This window comes from Natator depressus, chromosome 2 (genome assembly GCF_965152275.1).
Source record: "Natator depressus isolate rNatDep1 chromosome 2, rNatDep2.hap1, whole genome shotgun sequence".
NCBI lineage: Eukaryota > Metazoa > Chordata > Testudines > Cheloniidae > Natator > Natator depressus.
This window is the reverse complement of record NC_134235.1, coordinates 40,248,114-40,265,719: the sequence shown is the minus strand read 5'-3', so window position 1 is coordinate 40,265,719 and position 17,606 is coordinate 40,248,114. Positions and strand designations below refer to the sequence as shown.

At 41.2% G+C, this 17,606-nt stretch overlaps 1 protein-coding gene across 2 annotated transcripts in view; it reads left to right on the top strand.

Moving 5' to 3' along the window:
• Positions 1-3,964, top strand: part of MTDH (metadherin) — a 51,549-nt gene extending 47,585 nt beyond the window's left edge. The window contains exon 12 of one of the 2 annotated variants that reach the window (XM_074944061.1): positions 1,074-3,964. In XM_074944061.1, coding sequence (XP_074800162.1) covers positions 1,074-1,144 — 71 coding nt within the window. In that variant the 3' untranslated portion in view covers positions 1,145-3,964. The remainder of the gene's footprint in view (positions 1-1,073) is intronic. The other variant, XM_074944060.1, reaches the window with a different exon arrangement.
• The last annotated feature ends 13,642 nt before the right edge of the window (positions 3,965-17,606 follow it).

The following is a 17,606-nucleotide window of genomic DNA, read 5'->3' as shown; positions in this document are numbered from 1 at the left end:
GGAATATGAACAATTCAGCATACTTGGTAAATTTTGCTTACTAAAGTCAGAACTGGAGATTCGTGTTATGACTCAGATGCTTTGGCAGACTTGTATGAAAAGCCTGTAGAACACCTACCTGTCTTGTTACTAACTCTAAGAAGTGCTATGAGTCTTGATTATCTTTTCTGTTTTGGAATTTGTAAGGGGCCAATCACTATAGTGTTTAAGGACCAGCCTTGTTGAAAAACATTAACAGTTGAATATTTTTTTTCCTTTGGATTGAGCAAATTTGAGTATTAATTTATCAATGATAGATTGTAGTTCAGAATGTTTCAGTGAATTGTAGTAGTCATGAAAGAGCAAGTGATAACATGGGAGTAGCTGGGTACTGGGCAGGTGGATGTGGCATATGGCTTTCTGTCATATGCACCACAGCCTAAACTATTGGTGATGGTGTGGTTTTTGTTTGCATTGTGCTAATTAGTACCTAGTGGCCCCAAACCAGGGATCAGGAACCTGTTCCACTGGGTACTGTACTCATATGTAACAAAAAGATGGTGCCTACCTCAAGGAGCTTACAATGTAAGTATATGAGGGGAGCCGACAGATGGATACAACAAATGCAGAGGGGGAGAGTACAAGGTGACAGTGAGATTGGATTTGGGTATTTAAAGTGTCTAGAAAAGAACAAGCTTGTACACTAGACCACTGTCACTTGAGTACTAAAAATTTAGAGAATCCTAACTTAACTACAAAAGGGCTGAAAAGATTACTGTTGTGTAATAATTTGAAAGATTCCTAAATGTTTTAAAGTACAAAACCAGAGTGCATCATGTGAGAGGAATTTAAGCAATAGACTATTTTAAATTTAGGTTGTCTTTTGCATGGCTGATCAAATTCTACTCCTGCCCTGCATGGCAAGTACAACTTTGCAAAAACTGCTTGAACAGTACATGCTATATTTCTGCATAACTTCAAAAATATTAATTCAGTACATTTCACATTAATACAAGATGAAGTGAATTGTGCATAAATGTCCTGAACCTTTACGGTGGGTTTCATTTTGTTTTTTGTTTGTCAAACTTTTTTAGCCAAGTCTGAAGATAGCTGGGAGTCCCCAAAACAAGTTAAAAAGAAGAAAAAAGCAAGAAGGGAAACGTGAATTTCCTGAGATGGACGTGTGTTGGTGAAACGCTGTCATGAAGATTATGCTGTTTATGCAATAATTTGTGAACATGTACAGAATTTTATATATTTCAACTGATTTTTAAAACAAAACTGCTGTGAACACGACCATCTTTAAAAAGGAATCAAAGGAAATTGTGATAGAGAGCAGCAGAAAATGCTACAATGCTGGAAGATGCTTTGAAGAGTCCTTTTTTTTCCACTGTAAGGGAAAGATCTTTAAAAAAAAAAAAATAAACAAACACCTGGTTTTACAACACAGTGCCCTGTTTACAACAGATTATGCCCTATCTCATCTACAGCTGGGAATAAAGTATTGATTTTTTTTTAAGAAAGGGTTGTCTGTAAAATAGTTGTCTATAAAACAAGTGGTGTTTCTTGCATCTTTTGAGTGATGCATAAGAAACTTGGAATGTCTACCATTTGATTTTGCTTCATGCCTAAATCAGTGCTTTGATTAAATACATAATCTGCCATATTTTTACAATATGCTGGTTAGCCAAGCATGCTAACTATTAAAGGAATCACAAGTGCAAATAAAATAATTAAATAAAAATCCATTTGTACAGTTCAACCTTCATGGTTTATTATAAAAAGTTAAAGAAAATAAAAATTGGTGGGCTAAAAGGCTGAGAATGTGATTGCTGAAACTTGAGTATGGTTCATGAAGTTATTTTTGATAGCCTCTATTACATTACTTGAATTGTTCAAAGTAACAATATATTTTAATTAAGAATGTGGCAATGTGCAGAAAATCACTTCTATTGTTTTCTACTTTATCCTTTATAGTCTTTTTTGTTTTGTTGGTTGGTTGGTAGTTTCAGACTCATTTAAAACTCATCCCTGATCATTTTTAAACTCTTAAAATAAAATTAATTCATATTTTCCTTCCCCTTATTTTATTAATTACTTTTCCCTTTGCTAATTTTTTTTAAAAGCAAGATCAGCTGTTTTCATTCACTAACTGTACAGGACTTTAAGGATTTGGTGGAGAATGAAAGAATGGCTACAGACAGCTTTAATTGACATTGTCAAGACCACCAGTTATCAGGAATACATTTTTTTTTTACTGCCTTAACCTCTAGTATGTAGAATATGCATCTAGACTTCTTGAAGGGGTTAGTGTTTTTATAAGAAATTCCATGCAAGTGTAGCAGTTGTAAAATAAAGAATATTTCCCAATTGAAACTGTTGATTAAAATGGTGTTTGAGAATTGTCATTATTTTCAGGCACTCTAATTGCATCCTATCAAACTGGCAGGTTTCTTTGTATCTATAAATGTGCATGCTCAGCCATGTACACTATAAATAGCCTTTCCAAACTTGTGTTTGATAAGGACCATAATTAACATCACTTACTGAATTCTGGTAAAGAGCCATGATTTATTTCATGTGATTGACTTTGGTTTTTGTGTGGCAAAAAAATTAAGCTGTAACCAATGGTACTGATCAGCCATCCAATATTATCTTATACAGGACTGCAGTTTGATAGTATTTACTTGCAAGACAAGAATAGCTAAAGAAACAAGCTGATTTTAATTGTACTGAAGACATGCCTTACTAATTGACAGCTTTCCTAATAAATGAATACTAACTTATACAGGTATCAATACCTATGTCAAGAACATGGCAAATATGTTTATATGTTCAAAAGTTTTGTTTAATTCAATGACATTTCTAAGTTGATTTGTTTAAAATAAATTGAGCAAATTGATGATGTTTTATTTACTGGAAGGGAGTAACGCTTAAGCCTTGATGCCTATCTAGGATTCCATGTAAACTGAACTGAAATACAGTTTTCCACAGGGATTTTTAAAAAGGGAATGTTAAATGAAATCATGTAAAGTGCTATTGCTTGTTGTAAATAACATTTCCATTTTGCTTGCTTTTTTTAGTAAGTGACACAAATACTTTACCTATTTTAAATTTAGGTTTATAGTGAATGTCCAAAATTTGTTTTGCATGGTTTCCAGTCTCTACACTTGGCTAGAAGTGGCATTCTGAGGAGTGGTCTGAGGACCTTAAGTAATGACGTGTTCCCCAAAAAAGCTTTAAAAATTAGATGACTTAAGTGTTATATTTTTTTCTCTTGACAGAGGGAGTTGACTGCTTAGGGTTGCCAAATAAGTCCTTGAATCACTTGACGTATTAATAAAACTTTTTGCAAATAAAGCAGACTTGCTGCTAAACAAACTGCTGTTCCTAATTTATGCACAGTAATTTTCTCCTGCCCAGTATTCCCTTCAGAATGCCATCCAGTTAGCAGCACTCCTAGTCAGTTTTTCACTAGAAAGTATATGGATTGATTGTCTTGGAAAATTGGACACTGATTTTATTTGACAAAAATGGCCCCAAAGGAAGATGAAATTAATGCAATTTGTCTATGAATGGAAATTTTAAAATATCTTAGTGCTTTTCTTTTACCCAAGTAATGGATAGTCTTAATGATAAACTGTACACCTGGAGCGGAAAGAGGAAACAATACAGTTTAAAGAAATTAAGATTCTCGTTTTGCTGAATGCATGGAATGTTTTCATAATTGAATCTAATATATTGTTCTTTGTAATAGTTCCCAAATTGTTTATATACACAACTTTACAGAAATTGTGGTTGTGAAGTATAAGTGGATAGTTGTTGCATGGTTTAATTTCTTTTGTTTTTCTTTTGGGAAAATGTACAGAATTCCTAGTGCTTTGTTACAAAGCTAGCAACCTGCAAGTTGGTTCAAGGTGGATGAAAACTGTATTTCTGATATCTCCTTTCATAAACTTAAAAGAAAACTTACAGTAGAAAAACATTATGAAAATATTTACTGAAGAATGTATACATTAAAAATGAGTTTTCAAAACTGTTTATAGAAATGCCATTAGTATCACTATTTCTATCACAGAATTTTCTCTCTTGGAATTTTCTCATTGAAAGCTGCCATTTTACTAATGGTTCCCATCTAGAAGCCTGATCTGAGGAATAGGTCTTGAGTGAATGCATGACTAAGTGAGACTTTCAAAGTTAGTAAACTGCTTTATGGCTAATGTAAATGTAAGTAATTAAATTACTTGGAAGGTTCCCAGTTAAATAAGGTAATATAAAAGATCTTGTAGTCATGTATTCAAGTTTCATTTATATTCCACATCCTAATCTGCATACTACTGTCAAGAGGACAGATGTTTGTTTGTTGGTTTTTTTTAATTTTCTCTTCAGTCCAGATATACCAGTCTAGAGAGTGGACAGTATGATTAAGATAGGAAAACAAAACTTTGATGTTCATTGTACAACATGGATTAGCCCAACAGTTCATACCAGCTGAGTTCCTGTCTTCATGCAGGTGAATAATTTGCACCTCCATCTGAGCTGTGAAGTTCTGATTTTCAGTTTTTTAGCTGTGGATTTAGTCAATATTAGTTAAGGGTTCACTTGTGAGTCCCTTGAACTTTCTGTACGGTGTCATTCACCTATTTTTCTTGCTACCTTCTAGAGGCAGTGATTACTGTCCAAGTGGAGTTCCCACTTCTTTTAGTGGCCTGGAGCTGAAGGAACCTTGGGAAAATGACAGACAGCATGTGGCTCCCTGGATGTTGCTAGATCCTCTCTCTGTTAACAGAACACTAAGTCCAGCAGTTCTCCTTGATTTTTATTTCCTGTTGTGAACACGCTCATACAGTGGAAAAAATAAATCCTTTTTCAGGGGCAGTCTTCTGAATATTATCCTAGTCTAGTTTCTATTCAGAAACACCAGATGCCATTTGGCCTAAACACCGGCGGTGGAAACCTGGCCCTTTAGAAGTCAACAGGAACTTTGCTGTGGACATTAACAGGCACCGAATATTGATTTGCACAAGCACAGAACCCCCAAAACCCAATTTCTGGTCAGCCTGCCAGTTCACTTTAAACCTGCTCATGTTCAATCATAGCTATATTTGCTGGCACTATAATTCATTTTAACGAAGATCGCCTAACCATATAAAGGGTCTCCCTCTCAACTTACATACCTGTTGACAACTTCAGTTTTTAAATATTTCCCCATTGTACTAAGCCTATTTTTTCTAGTGAATTGAACTACTTTTGCTTCTCCAGTGGAACCAGGATATGTTCAGTGTTTCAGGCTAAACTTCTAGTACAACAATGTACAGTGTTCTGAAATCCTTTAAAACAAAACAAAGCCGTTTCAGCTAACTAGTGTTTTTGCTACTCATGGCTCAATTATGGATCAAAACTCTCTGGCAATCTCATGAGAATTTGTGCAGCTCAAGCAACTGTAGCCAGTAGTCTTTCTTACCCTAAATTTACTCAGTATGTCACTTTCAGCACATGCTGGGGTAGAAGGTACAGTTCAGTAAAGACTCAGCCACTCACATCGAACTCTTAAGGGAAGCTAGGACCTAAAGGGGCTCCAGGTGCTTGCCCAGGCATGGACACCCTTGGTCAGACTTTGCTGCTGAATGTTTCACTTAGCTACTCCATGAAATTTTCCTTGGTGCAATTATTTGTTCCTTCCCATTTCAAAGTTCTAATCTTGCAAGTCGCTGTGTTACTTGGGCACCATGATTCCCATATGCTTCTCTTGACTGGAGGAGAGTGTCAGTTCCTCTTAAGGTGCCAATAGAGAACAGCACAGGAGCAGACAGCTGTTCAGGACAGTGGATTTGGGGGTCACTGTGGCACTTTATCAGTTTAAAGTTGTCAGTGGGCTATCAAATTGTGTTTTATGCTTCTATCCAAAGGGCAGCACTTATGACCATCCATATCTAGACAGCTAGCTAATACAAGCTAAATCATTTGCAGGTATCACCCAAATTGTCAATGCAGTTTGGTCCTTCCTGGAAGCTCATGCTGGGTTATAAAGGCAGCCAGAAGTGAGCGATCCCATCTCATGTGCTGCTGTAACTGGGAACTAGGCTACATTCTTGAGCACCCATCACCAGTCTTGTGATGCAGTGTCTGTCATTTTGCTATAATTACAGAGCTATTGAACACAAGGGTCTGGACAGTCTGAGCCTCAGCTAGAGTGACTTAAGAGTGGGGACTGTGTCACGTGGTGAGCTTCCTTGATAATGATGGGAAATGTAAGTGCAAGTGATGTAGTGGTCACCCAGGTCATTGCTCTATCTGTGGTTGTCCGTGCCTTCACCAATGTGATGTCAAACAGGCATATGCCATTTCCATCTGATGAACAGAGAAGGTCTTCCAGAAAACACCCACAGCAAAGGATAAAGATTGCTCTGAATGTTCCAAAGTGGTCCAGGAGACATCTCTATCTAGTTCTCATAAACCTGACCCTCAGTTTATCCCATCCATCTTCCTCAGGCAGGATCTGTTTTCCTGTGACCAGCATTCCCCCTAGAGCTTTGGCACTTAATGCTACATCCCCTACAGCTTTGGGGGGGAGAATATTATTTTGGAGTAGGAAATATACACTGTGCTACACATGTGATAAGTTTACTATTTGTGCTGAAGTGCTTTCAGGTGTTTTGGGGGCCTACTGCACAAAGACTCTTGTATTTGTTTAATCTTGAAGTTCCTAACCTACCTCCAAAATAGGCAAGAAGTTTGCTAGTTGCCTGTAGGTTCAAGCTGTGGCCATCTGATGAGTAAAAACATCCCTCTGGCTGAGTACCACTGAAGAATTATCCCAGTTTCTTAAAGTTGACAAGCTCAAACCAGACTTATAGCTCCTTGCATGCCTTACCTTATGCTGAATGTTTTCATGGTTTCTCCTTTTCAATCCTTACACTAGATACTGGAAAGATTTCTCATCCTAAAATGACCTTTTAGTGGCCATCTCCTCAACCATGTGAGTTGAACAGTTAAAGTATGTCTACAGTGCTGCTGGGAGTGAGCCTCCCAGCCCAGGTAGACAGATTCATGCTAGCGGGGCTCAAGCTAGTGCATTAAAAATAGTGTGTGGACATTGTGGTTCCAGCAGAGGCTTGGGTTAGCTACCCAAACTCGGACTCAGTTGGCAGGAGTGGGGGAGGAGCATGAGCCCTTGAGCTGCTGCACAAGCCACAATGTCTACCGCTGGTGTTAGCATGCTAGCTCAAACGGTGCGTGTGAGTGTGTCTGCCTGCACTAGGAGGCTTAGTCCCAGCTGCAGTTTACATGTACCCCTGTAGAGCCCCTTCTCCCTGCAGGTACTTAACTTACTAGACCACCTGGTGAAGACTATAACTCCTGTAGGTGTTTGCCTTCTGTCTTAGCTAAAAGGAACCATCTTCTTTCTCCCAGAAACAAAACTGAGATATTAATCCACACTAAACATGAGAGGGCTATGCATTTGAATGAAAATACTGGTTTTCTAAAAGAGCTGGAAGACTTTTTTATAGTTTCTGTAACCAGATCTGAGATTCCATCAGGGATGCCTATGTTGCCAAGACTATACCCAGGCAGCAGGTTCTAAACAGACAAAAGGAAGTATTTCTTCACACAACGCACGGTCAACTCGTGGAACTCCTTGCCAGAGGATGTTGTGAAGGCCAAGACTATAACAGGGTTCAAAAAAGAACTAGATAAATTCATGGAGAATAGGTCCATCAATGGCGTCCCTAGCTTCTGTTTGCCAGAGGCTGGGAATGGGCGACAGGATGGATCACTTGATGATTACCTGTTCAGTTCATTCCCTGTGGGGCACCTGGTATTGGCCACTATAGGGGGACAAGATACCGAGCTAGATGAACATTTGGTCTGGCCCAGTGTGGCCCTTCTTATGTTCACCAGCATGCTCTGTACCAGGGCAGCGGCTACCTTCATGGGCAGAAAGAAGGCTTCTCGAAAACTCGGGCTGCTATCTGGCTTTGCATGTATTTTTTTTCCTTCTGTTGCTCCAACTTTTATATATCTCACAGCAGATGCTGTGGTTGGCAGATCCTGCACACAGTTGTCCGATGCTCATTTTATGTACCCTATGTCTGTTCTAGGGCAGTTCCCTGGGGTCTGGACTGGCTTACTTGGATATGGGTCACACTTATTTCCCCTTAAGCTAATCCAGATATCAGGTTTGTTCTTATGATGCAGAATGCGGTTAGTTGGGAGCACCCTCTGTGGTCAAAGGTGTTTCTTTTAATATTTTATTTAAAAATTGTTTCATATGTTGCTTTCTCGTGGTTTTAGTGTGAGCAGCTTGGATGATGAATGTATTCAAGTTTGTGTGTCTGGCTTCTAGCCTTTTACTTTAGAATTTATTTTTGAGGGGTTTTTTTTTTCTTCCTTTTGATGGTTTTCCCTGTTTGACAGCTTTCAAAAGCATTTATTCAGCTAGGGCAGTTCATATTAAAAAGCAAAACTTTGGGAAACCATCCCTTTACATTTTCTCCACCTGCTACTAGGAAATTGTATTACCAGGCATCTTGACTGGTATTACTGGACCAAGAGAACCTACATTAAGTAGTATGTATTTGTTTGTCTGTATTTAAAATGGTTGAGGATATTTACACTACTTTGGACTATAGACTTGATTATTGGAATATCTTAATACCACATTGCAGTTTCCCTTTTCTGACTACCAGAGAGTTCTAGAAACTATTGTAAGAATTAAACACTTATTATATCAGAATATACCTTAAGACATTTTGCATTCCAATAAGAAATGGACAGAAAAGCCTCTTAATAAAAATAGATGAAATCTTGGTCCCATTAAAGTCTATTTTGTAGGGCAAGTTGCTTTGAATATTGATTTGCACAAGCACAGAATCTAGACTAGTTAATTTTCTTTTTAAAAAAAATCTGGCAATATTAATATTGAATATTTTCTTCCTTTTTTGCCTGAGGTCTTTCTTGGGGGACCCAGACATGTAGATTCAAAGCTTTCTCAGCCTTTAATTGAAGTGATAGTGGTAGGAAGCTGAATATTTAAACTTTTCTTCCAACTGTGCACTTTGAGTTTGACTTAATAAACACAAACCACAGGTCTAAGTAAGAGTTTTTCTTAAACAGTCTTGCACCATGTGCAATCATCAATATGTGAAGCAGATTTTGAAATTGCACACTGAATAATTTTTTCACTAAAACTTACTGCATTAAAGGAAGTTAAAATCTCAACCACAGTATTGTATTAATTTAATTTATTGCATTTAAAGGAACTCTCCACTTAAAGCATATTTTTAAAGCTTTCTTTAATACTGAGAGTACTAAAATGTAACAGATTTTTTTAAAAACAACTTTACTTTTCATCATTTGTCATTTACTTTATACAGTTCACTCAGAGTGGATAGTGAAAACAGAGGTTTCACCTTTTCTAGTGTGTTGCAAACATTACCAGTAAATGTTAGTTTAAACAGTTTTCATTGAAATTACACTTACGAAAACATTTTTAGATTTTGTGAAAACCTTTGAATTCCTTGAAGGGTGTTTAAAGGAACATTGTCAATTTTGTCCAAAATTCATTAGGTTTCCCCAGCAAGTACACCTTGCTTGCATGGGCAATGACGCGTCCTGGAATTTTACACCATCAGGATAGTCCATTTCTTTAGATCTGTGATAAGTTTCTCAGGGCCACTAGTCCAAGGCGGAGGGTTTGGTCTGTGGCAGCTGGGGAACAGTGCTAAATCAGGACTGCTGGACAAAGCCATTCCCAATGCACATGCGTGCGCACACACCCATCTCTAACCTGTGTGTGAAACTTGTCTTGCCTACTTCTGCTACCACTGCTTGCAAGAAAGTGGTGAAAGCCTAAGGTCTGGCATGGATTTGCATCTGGCTACGTGCCATAAAAAAAGAGAGGCCAAGTGAAACACACCTTGGGGGGGCCAGAATGTAACAAGCAACGCCTGTGGTGAGATGTGCATTGGTAGATGGAAGCCTGCTGACCCGCTCCTTCTTTTCTTCTCCCATCCCTCTTGCAAACAATTCTCAAAGGGGGCCTTTGCAACCTGGTCAATCCTCCAGCCTCTAGGTGGAGTGGAGAAACTGCTGATGGCTCATTTGTATTTTCCTGTGCTTTAACACTGGTTCCCTCTTCCTTTTGCCACCAGAGATGGTTGCTGTTTCGCTATCCTAGAAACAAAGCCTTGTTTCTACGCCCAATATTTGCTGAAGGCTATCTGTGGCTGTAGGAGCCACATAGCCCGTCTTTAGGTCATGGATGCTGTAGGCCAGTTTACTCAGGAGAAAAGTCTGGTACCTGGAACCTACCCACCTCACATGCTGCCTACGTGCTAGGGCTGTGTAACTGTTTGGAGAGGAAAGAGCTTCCATTCTTCGGCCTCTGCTTCCTGTCCCTCCCCCACCAGTGGATCTACTCTTGTTGTGGGAGTTTCTACACAAAAGGAGTATGTATCTGTCTGTCGGATGAAATGACACTACTGTGGAAAAGTAGGGGCCATGTGTCAATTTGCCTAGAAGCCACTTACAATAGCAACAGCATTGTGGTTTCCTCCCCCTCATCTGCTTACATAAAGAGAGGCTTTGTCCCCAGACGGGAGGGTGGAAAGGGGTATAACACTTCTCAGTATACACACACAATAGCCAATTTCACTGTTTCGTGTTTTTGTCACTTTATCAAAGAATTTCAGTTTGCACCAGCTACAATGACCAAAAAATGCTCTTCCCTGGCCATAGAAGAGGCATGTAACTCAAAGGTTCACAAAGTGACAGTGTTCATGACCATATGTGGGAGGCTTTTACTGTATCATGATTACTACATTTCTCTGACTTCAGTCATGGCAGCAGAATATGAATCGTTGGTAGGGCAAATGTGAGGCAAAAAGTTGTGCATATCATGTAAGCTGTGATATATGGAGGTAGAAAGTTAGCAAGCAAAAAAGCTAACTAGCCAGAAGTGAACTATGCCTTGGCAGCATAAGTCATAACATGGAAACATGATAGCATGTGCTACATTTTGTGCAATAACAGATTTCCATTGCTAAGAATTGGTTGGCACAGATACACCCTGCTGGGTTATGATTTAGTGTCCTTGAAGACCATCCCTTTAGAGAGCCAGATCTCTTCCACTAACACCGAATGCAACATAAAGGCTCCAAGAGATTGACCCATCCAAATTCTCTTTCACAAGGAAGTATCTCATATCTATTTCTCCTCTCTACTAAGCACCTGATAAATGTGTGTTTGAGCTGTTACTGTTTTATGTTCTCAGTTTTGAGGTATGGACCTGAAAAATCTAATTTAAAGAACACACATGGGGGTGTTTAGGAGGTGGGGGGGGTTGTTTTGTGTGTGTGTGTGTGTGTGTGTGTGTTCATTATGCTGCACTGCTGCTAAACTCACCAGTATTCTCTTAGGGAAGCACAAGCTGTTCAGCCACTCGCCCCTCTGCTCTGCCTGTATTTTAGGGTCTGGTATCTCTACGCTTTCACGTGTAGTCTACCTTCTAACATAGTGAGTTCTGAGATGGTTCCTTCTCCCTGCATATTCTGAGGGGGAATCTCTGCCACTCTGTCATTAGGATTGAGACAAGTGAAGAACGAAATCTTGTATGATAGGAGAAGTGGTTGGCAGTGCTGTCCAATTTTGGGATGATGATGCCTGCCTGAGAAAACACATTTCTGTCTTGGATACAGGTACTCTGCCTTGCATCCATGTATCTCCTGGTCAATCCACCACAGAGACAATGTTCTGTGATTTTAAAAATGGGAAGAGTCATGGGCATGCTAATAAGAAAAGCTCCAAAACAGGAGCTCTAGGAAAACATCTGCTTTGTCTTGTGGCAAACTTCTGCCCTACTCCACTATTTTACACAAAGTGAGATGTTTACTTTGCGGAAGAGAAGAATGAGGGGGGATTTGATAGCTGCTTTCAACTACCTGAAAGGGGGTTCCAAAGAGGATGGATCTAGACTGTTCTCAGTGATACCAGATGACAGAACAAGGAGTAATGGTCTCAAGTTTCAGTGGGGGAGATTTAGGTTGGATATTAGGAAAAACTTTTTCACTAGGAGAGTGGTGAAACACTGGAATGCATTACCTAGGGAGGTGGTGGAATCTCCTTCCTTAGAAGTTTTTAAGGTCAGGCTTGACAAAGCCCTGGCTGGGATGATTTAATTGGGGATCGGTCCTGCTTTGAGCAGGGGGTTAGACTAGATGACCTCCTGAGGTCCCTTCCAATCCTGATATTCTATGTACAAGTGTGTGTGTGCGCGCAAGCATTAGCATCTTACCCAAAAAGCAGTGAAGAAAAGTCAGCATCCTTTACTGGCAACCTCTTGCACGTCGTAAGGCCATATGTGGCTAGACACTATTGCAATGAGCATTAAAGACACCAAGGGTAGAGAGGAAGTAGAAATACCTTGACCAAGCTCACCACCTATGAACAACTCTGACTTTTAGGAACCAAGAATCAGGATGGTCATGATCTTTATGTTATGAGAAAGGAGTTTACACGCAAGTGGATGGCGCTGGGAGCCAGAGTACAGCATACCTTAGGTAGCTTTATACAAAAGAACCTGATAATGAAATAGCAAAACATGAAAAAATAGAATTGAACTGTTATGATACAACTTTCACAGTACACCCATGACACTGGTATAATAGGTGCACACAATATACAATTCAGTTTCATTGCACCTTGTGCATGTCTCAGTTCTATGGCATATTAAATAGTGCTTCATAAAATAAGGAAGAATTAAATTCAGTCTTAGCATAAAAAGGTGCAAATCCTGTTGAGCCCACATTTGATCTCCGTTTACAAATCAGGGGTACAGTGGTGTGAAATTGGGCCTCTTTGGGGGAGGAGAGGGATGCGTTTGCTTATCCCAAGGCTGAATTTGGCCACAGTCTTAAATGCTACTGTATATTGTAACTTACGTTGTCACCTCACAGACCAGGTAAATCAAAACGGATTGAGATATCAGGCTAACCTCAAATAGGAGGGGACGTCACTCTTCAAAGTCACAAAGATGTATTGAGAGAACGTCTTTCCTGTGTGGAAAAGGGGACTTTCGCTTATCTTACTTTCTAACACTACTCAAGTTTACAGTGCTAGCTTTAAAGGTGTTACTGTGATCTTCAAGTTTCAATATACATGTTTTGACCACCTTAGTCTCTGTTTTCTCCTATTAACTGCCAATAAAGATTACAATTGTTTAATCTGAGCTGTACTCCGTTTTGACTGCTACTGAGGAAATTATTGGAGGATGTTCTTGAAGGGAGGATGAGAAAAATGAACGTGACAAACTAACATTGGTCAGGGGCACTGTTGTCCAGGCCCTCATAACTTCCCTCCCCTGACTACTGCAACTTCCTTTTTCTGACCCCCTTAACCCCTACAGTGTACCCTCCTCACTCCATCCAACATGCAGTCACTAAGACTTTCTTTCTTGCCACCTCCTCTCACTTTGAATTGCTCTGAGAACACTCCCTTCTCCACAGTCTCAAATTCAAGCTTCTTATAATTGCCCTAAAATCCCTATAGAATTGTCCCTCCCTACTCTCATACACTTGTGTTACTTACTTCCTTGGTATTCTGCTCATGTCAGCCTTGACATCCTGCTGATATGCTTCTCTCAAAGCTGCCCTCTGCTTCCTTCCGGGTTGCCCCTTTGTATGGAATGGCCCTTCCTGAGCTACTCTGCAAAGCCAATTACCTTCCTCAACACTGTCTACTTGAACAGTGGCTACAGGAAACCATAACACCAACCTGGTCTTGTCAGAGTCACATCTCAAGAGGCCATGTTGTGACCAATATGGTTTTTATTTAGGAAGAAGCATGGATTGGAAGAATGGACTATAAGGTGGATAGAAAGCTGGCTAGACTGTCGGGCTCAACAGGTAGTGATCAATGGCTCGATGTCTAGTTGGCAGCCGGTATCAAGTGGCGTGCCCCAGGGGTCAGTCCTGGGGCCGATTTTGTTCAACATCTTCATTAATGATCTGGATGATGGGATGGATTGCACCCTCAGCAAGTTCGCAGATGACACTAAACTTGGGGAGAGGTAGATATGCGGGAGGGTAGGGATAGGATACAGAGGGACCTAGACAAATTGGAGGAGTGGGCCAAAAGAAATCTTATGAGGTTCAAGAAGGACAAGTGCAGAGTCCTGCACTTAGGATGGAAGAATCCCATGCACTGCTACAGGCTGGGGACCAACTGGCTAAGCAGCAGTTCTGCAGAAAAGGACCTGGGGATTACAGTGGATGAGAAGCTGGATATGAGTCAGCAGTGTGACCTTGTCGCCAAGAAGGCTAACTGCATATTGGACTGCATTAGTAGGAGCATTGCCAGCAGATCAAAGGAAGTGATTATTCCCCTGTATTCGGTGCTGGTGAGGCCACATCTGGAGTATTGTGTCCAGTTTTGGGTCCCCACTGCAGAAAGGATGTGGACAAATTGGAGAGAGTCCAGCAAAAATGATCAGGGGCTGGGGCACATGACTTATGAGGAGAGGCTGAGGGAACTGGGCTTGTTTAGTCTGCAGAAGAGAAGAGTAAGGTGGGATTTTATAGCAGCCTTAAATTACCTGAAAGGAGGGTTCCAAAGAGGATGGAGCTCAGCTATTCTCAGTGGTGGCAGATGACAGAACAAGGAGCAATAGTCTCAAGTTGCAGTGGGAGGAGGTCTAGGTTGGATATTAGGAAACACTATTTCACTAGGAGGGTGGTGAAGCACTCAAATGGGTTACCTAGAGAGGTGGTGGAATCTCCATCCTTAGAGGTTTTTAAGGCCTGGCTTGACAAAACCCTGGCTGGGATTATTTAGTTGCTGTTGGTCCTGCTTTGAGCAGGGGGTTGGACTAGATGACCTCCTGAGATCTCTTCCAACCCTAATCTTCTATGATTCTCTATGTTCCATCCCAAGAGGCAAAACACATTGTTAATTAAAACAATGCATGTGTTACCAAGTTATACATTATGATATATTGTGGAAATAATGTTTATAATGGACTTGGATAAGAGCTGCCAATAAAATGTGTTTTCAGTAGAATTATAACAGAATTTATTAGCACAGCTTGTTGTATATTTTAAAATGTGAGGGATGAAAAATTAGACATTTTATTTGTCATCAATCTTTCTTCTGGCATAAGGGATTGTAGAAGGAAGCGTTAGAGGTGAATTGGCCTATAGTGGACAGAAGCCAAGAGCTTCTTCTATTTCTGTATTCAGAAGAGCAGGATTAGTGGCCCAATCAATTTCTTCACAGGAGGGGAGGAAGAGAATATGAAGATACAAAATAAAGACTTCAATCTTCTCTTGCATCAGAGCTGGAAGCTCTGTCACTTGCTGCTTTTGACCTTGTATTCCTGTCTTTTTTTCCTGATATGCCATAAAGGGTTTCAAAGACTAAGCAAACTTGATCGTTAGCTTTATAGGCTGTTAACATCAGAAATTACTTCCTTGTTTCATTACAAACTAAGTAAAGAATCCATAAGAGATGTAGCTCAAGTGCTCAGTGAGGGAGAAACCATGACCTGTAGTGTACACACCCTTGCAGAGCCATAAATTGCTATCTGCATTGCAGGCTACAGGACTAAGAGAACACCTGGTGTGGCTGAGACATCCCCCAGTACAGACAGGCAGGCAGCATATGGGAGTCATAGCTCTGAGAAGTCAGGGCAGCTGAGCCAGTATGGTGGAGGAAGAAAGCTGTGCCAGCTGAAGGGCTGGTACACCTTATTTCTTTACCCTGCCAGCCCTGGAAGCAGAGGAAACCAGGGACTCCCTCTGTAAGTCCCAGGAGCTAGTCTGCTAGTGTGGCAAAGCAACTACACTCCAGGGTTGTGGTAACTCCATGATTTAGCCCCAGAGGAAAATATATCTGCTATTAGCCCTGGTCTGGGTTCCATCTACAGAGCAGGAACTGAGGGTTCATTTGCTAGCAGATACTGTTATCACTATCAGTCTAGCTTACTATTACCAGCTTGTGACTAAGGACTACAAGGATTTCGCTAGTGTAACTTTAGCGCCCTCGTGGCCAAGATGGAGTCTGCTCTGCAGGCAGCTCTGGCCAAGAGACGGCACGCTCAGAAATGCAGCAGGAAAAATTCCTTCCACCCCAGGGGTACTTGTTCCAAACCCCCACAGTGAACACACCCACCCACAGGAAAAGTACAATGGATATAACAGAGGGAGATATTTATTTACAGAGGGATGAAAGGAGAAAAACCAACAAAAGGAAATGTAGGGGGAGCAGTAGAACAGGCTTGCATCCAAACCAAGGCCCCACACTCCCAGTGGTAGCACAGTCTGAAAGGGCAGACACCCAGCAATGTGTCTGCACGCAGAGTTCAGGAGTCCTGAGCAGAGTTTCAGTTCAATGGTGAGTCTTGGGTGTTCCTGGTTGTCTTCGGTGCCAGTGAACTTTCCCCAACAAACCCCTTCGGTGCCCTCTTCTACCGCTCTCTGCAAAGCCACGCAGAGCGACCACCTCCCCGCTTAACTAACTAGCAGCCTCCCCCCTTATTCCCAATGCAGAGTCACAAGCCCCAGTACTCACAGCCCCATGCAGCTCTGGGCAGCAGTGATACTGGGTCCAGCTCCGGCCTGTCCTTCTCGGGCGATTCCCCCCGGCACAGTGCTCCTCCTGGCTCCTGTCCTGGGGTGTCCCCATCGGCCGCCCTGTCCTTCCCAGGCTTCAAGCAGGTTCTCTCTCCTTCACTTTGTCCAGGGCCTCCCGCTGCAGCCCTTCTCTCCCCGGACTCCAGAGCCACACCCCGAAGTTTCCCTCCTTTCTCTCACTGCTCCCCCTCCCCAATAGGAAAAAGATTTAAAGGGGCCATGCTCTCTAAACCCCAAGGGGTTACAACTAGGATTAACTAGTTGTTTTGTAATTAACATCTGTTGCCTTTCTCCCCCTCTCTGTGTTGCTGTATTGCCTCTCCCTCCCTCCCTCCCACATCATATCTTTACATGTTTATATTAGAAATTCCAGTGTTGGGAGGACTTTGTTTTATGTATTCCATAGCATCTAGAACCCCAACTGAGATCAGGGTGCCGTTGTGCTAGGTGCAGGAAACACACATACTAAGGGTATGCCTACACAACAATACAAGCCAAGGGTTAGTGGAACTCAAGTCATCTGACCCATCTCAGGGATGCCTGGGTTTGTGCATCTACACTGTATTTTAACCCTAGAATAAGAACTTTCTGACCTGTGCTCAGCCCTAGGCTCTGGCATCCACAGTGCAGTTCACAGACCCAAGTCAAAGTCACCGTATCCCAGAGTTCTTAGCCCTTTCTCCACAGCATCTACACTCTACCCCTATCCATACATTACAGTGTGGGAAAACACTACTGCCACCCTGTTCCTATGGATGGGAGACAGCTGCCCATAAGGAGCACATGAACTGCATAATTAGCTCCTTTGGGGCTCTCTCAGTAAAATGACAGCCGTTTGAGAAGGCTTTATACTGAACTACCATCTAATGTGAGAATTGGGCTCTCCAGCTCTGGGCTGAATCACATTGGCAGGTAAATGCCCATGTGCACCTGTTGTGAGGATAATTAGGACATCAGTCTCCAGGGCTGTCAAACTATTAAAATGAAACTTTGCAGTTC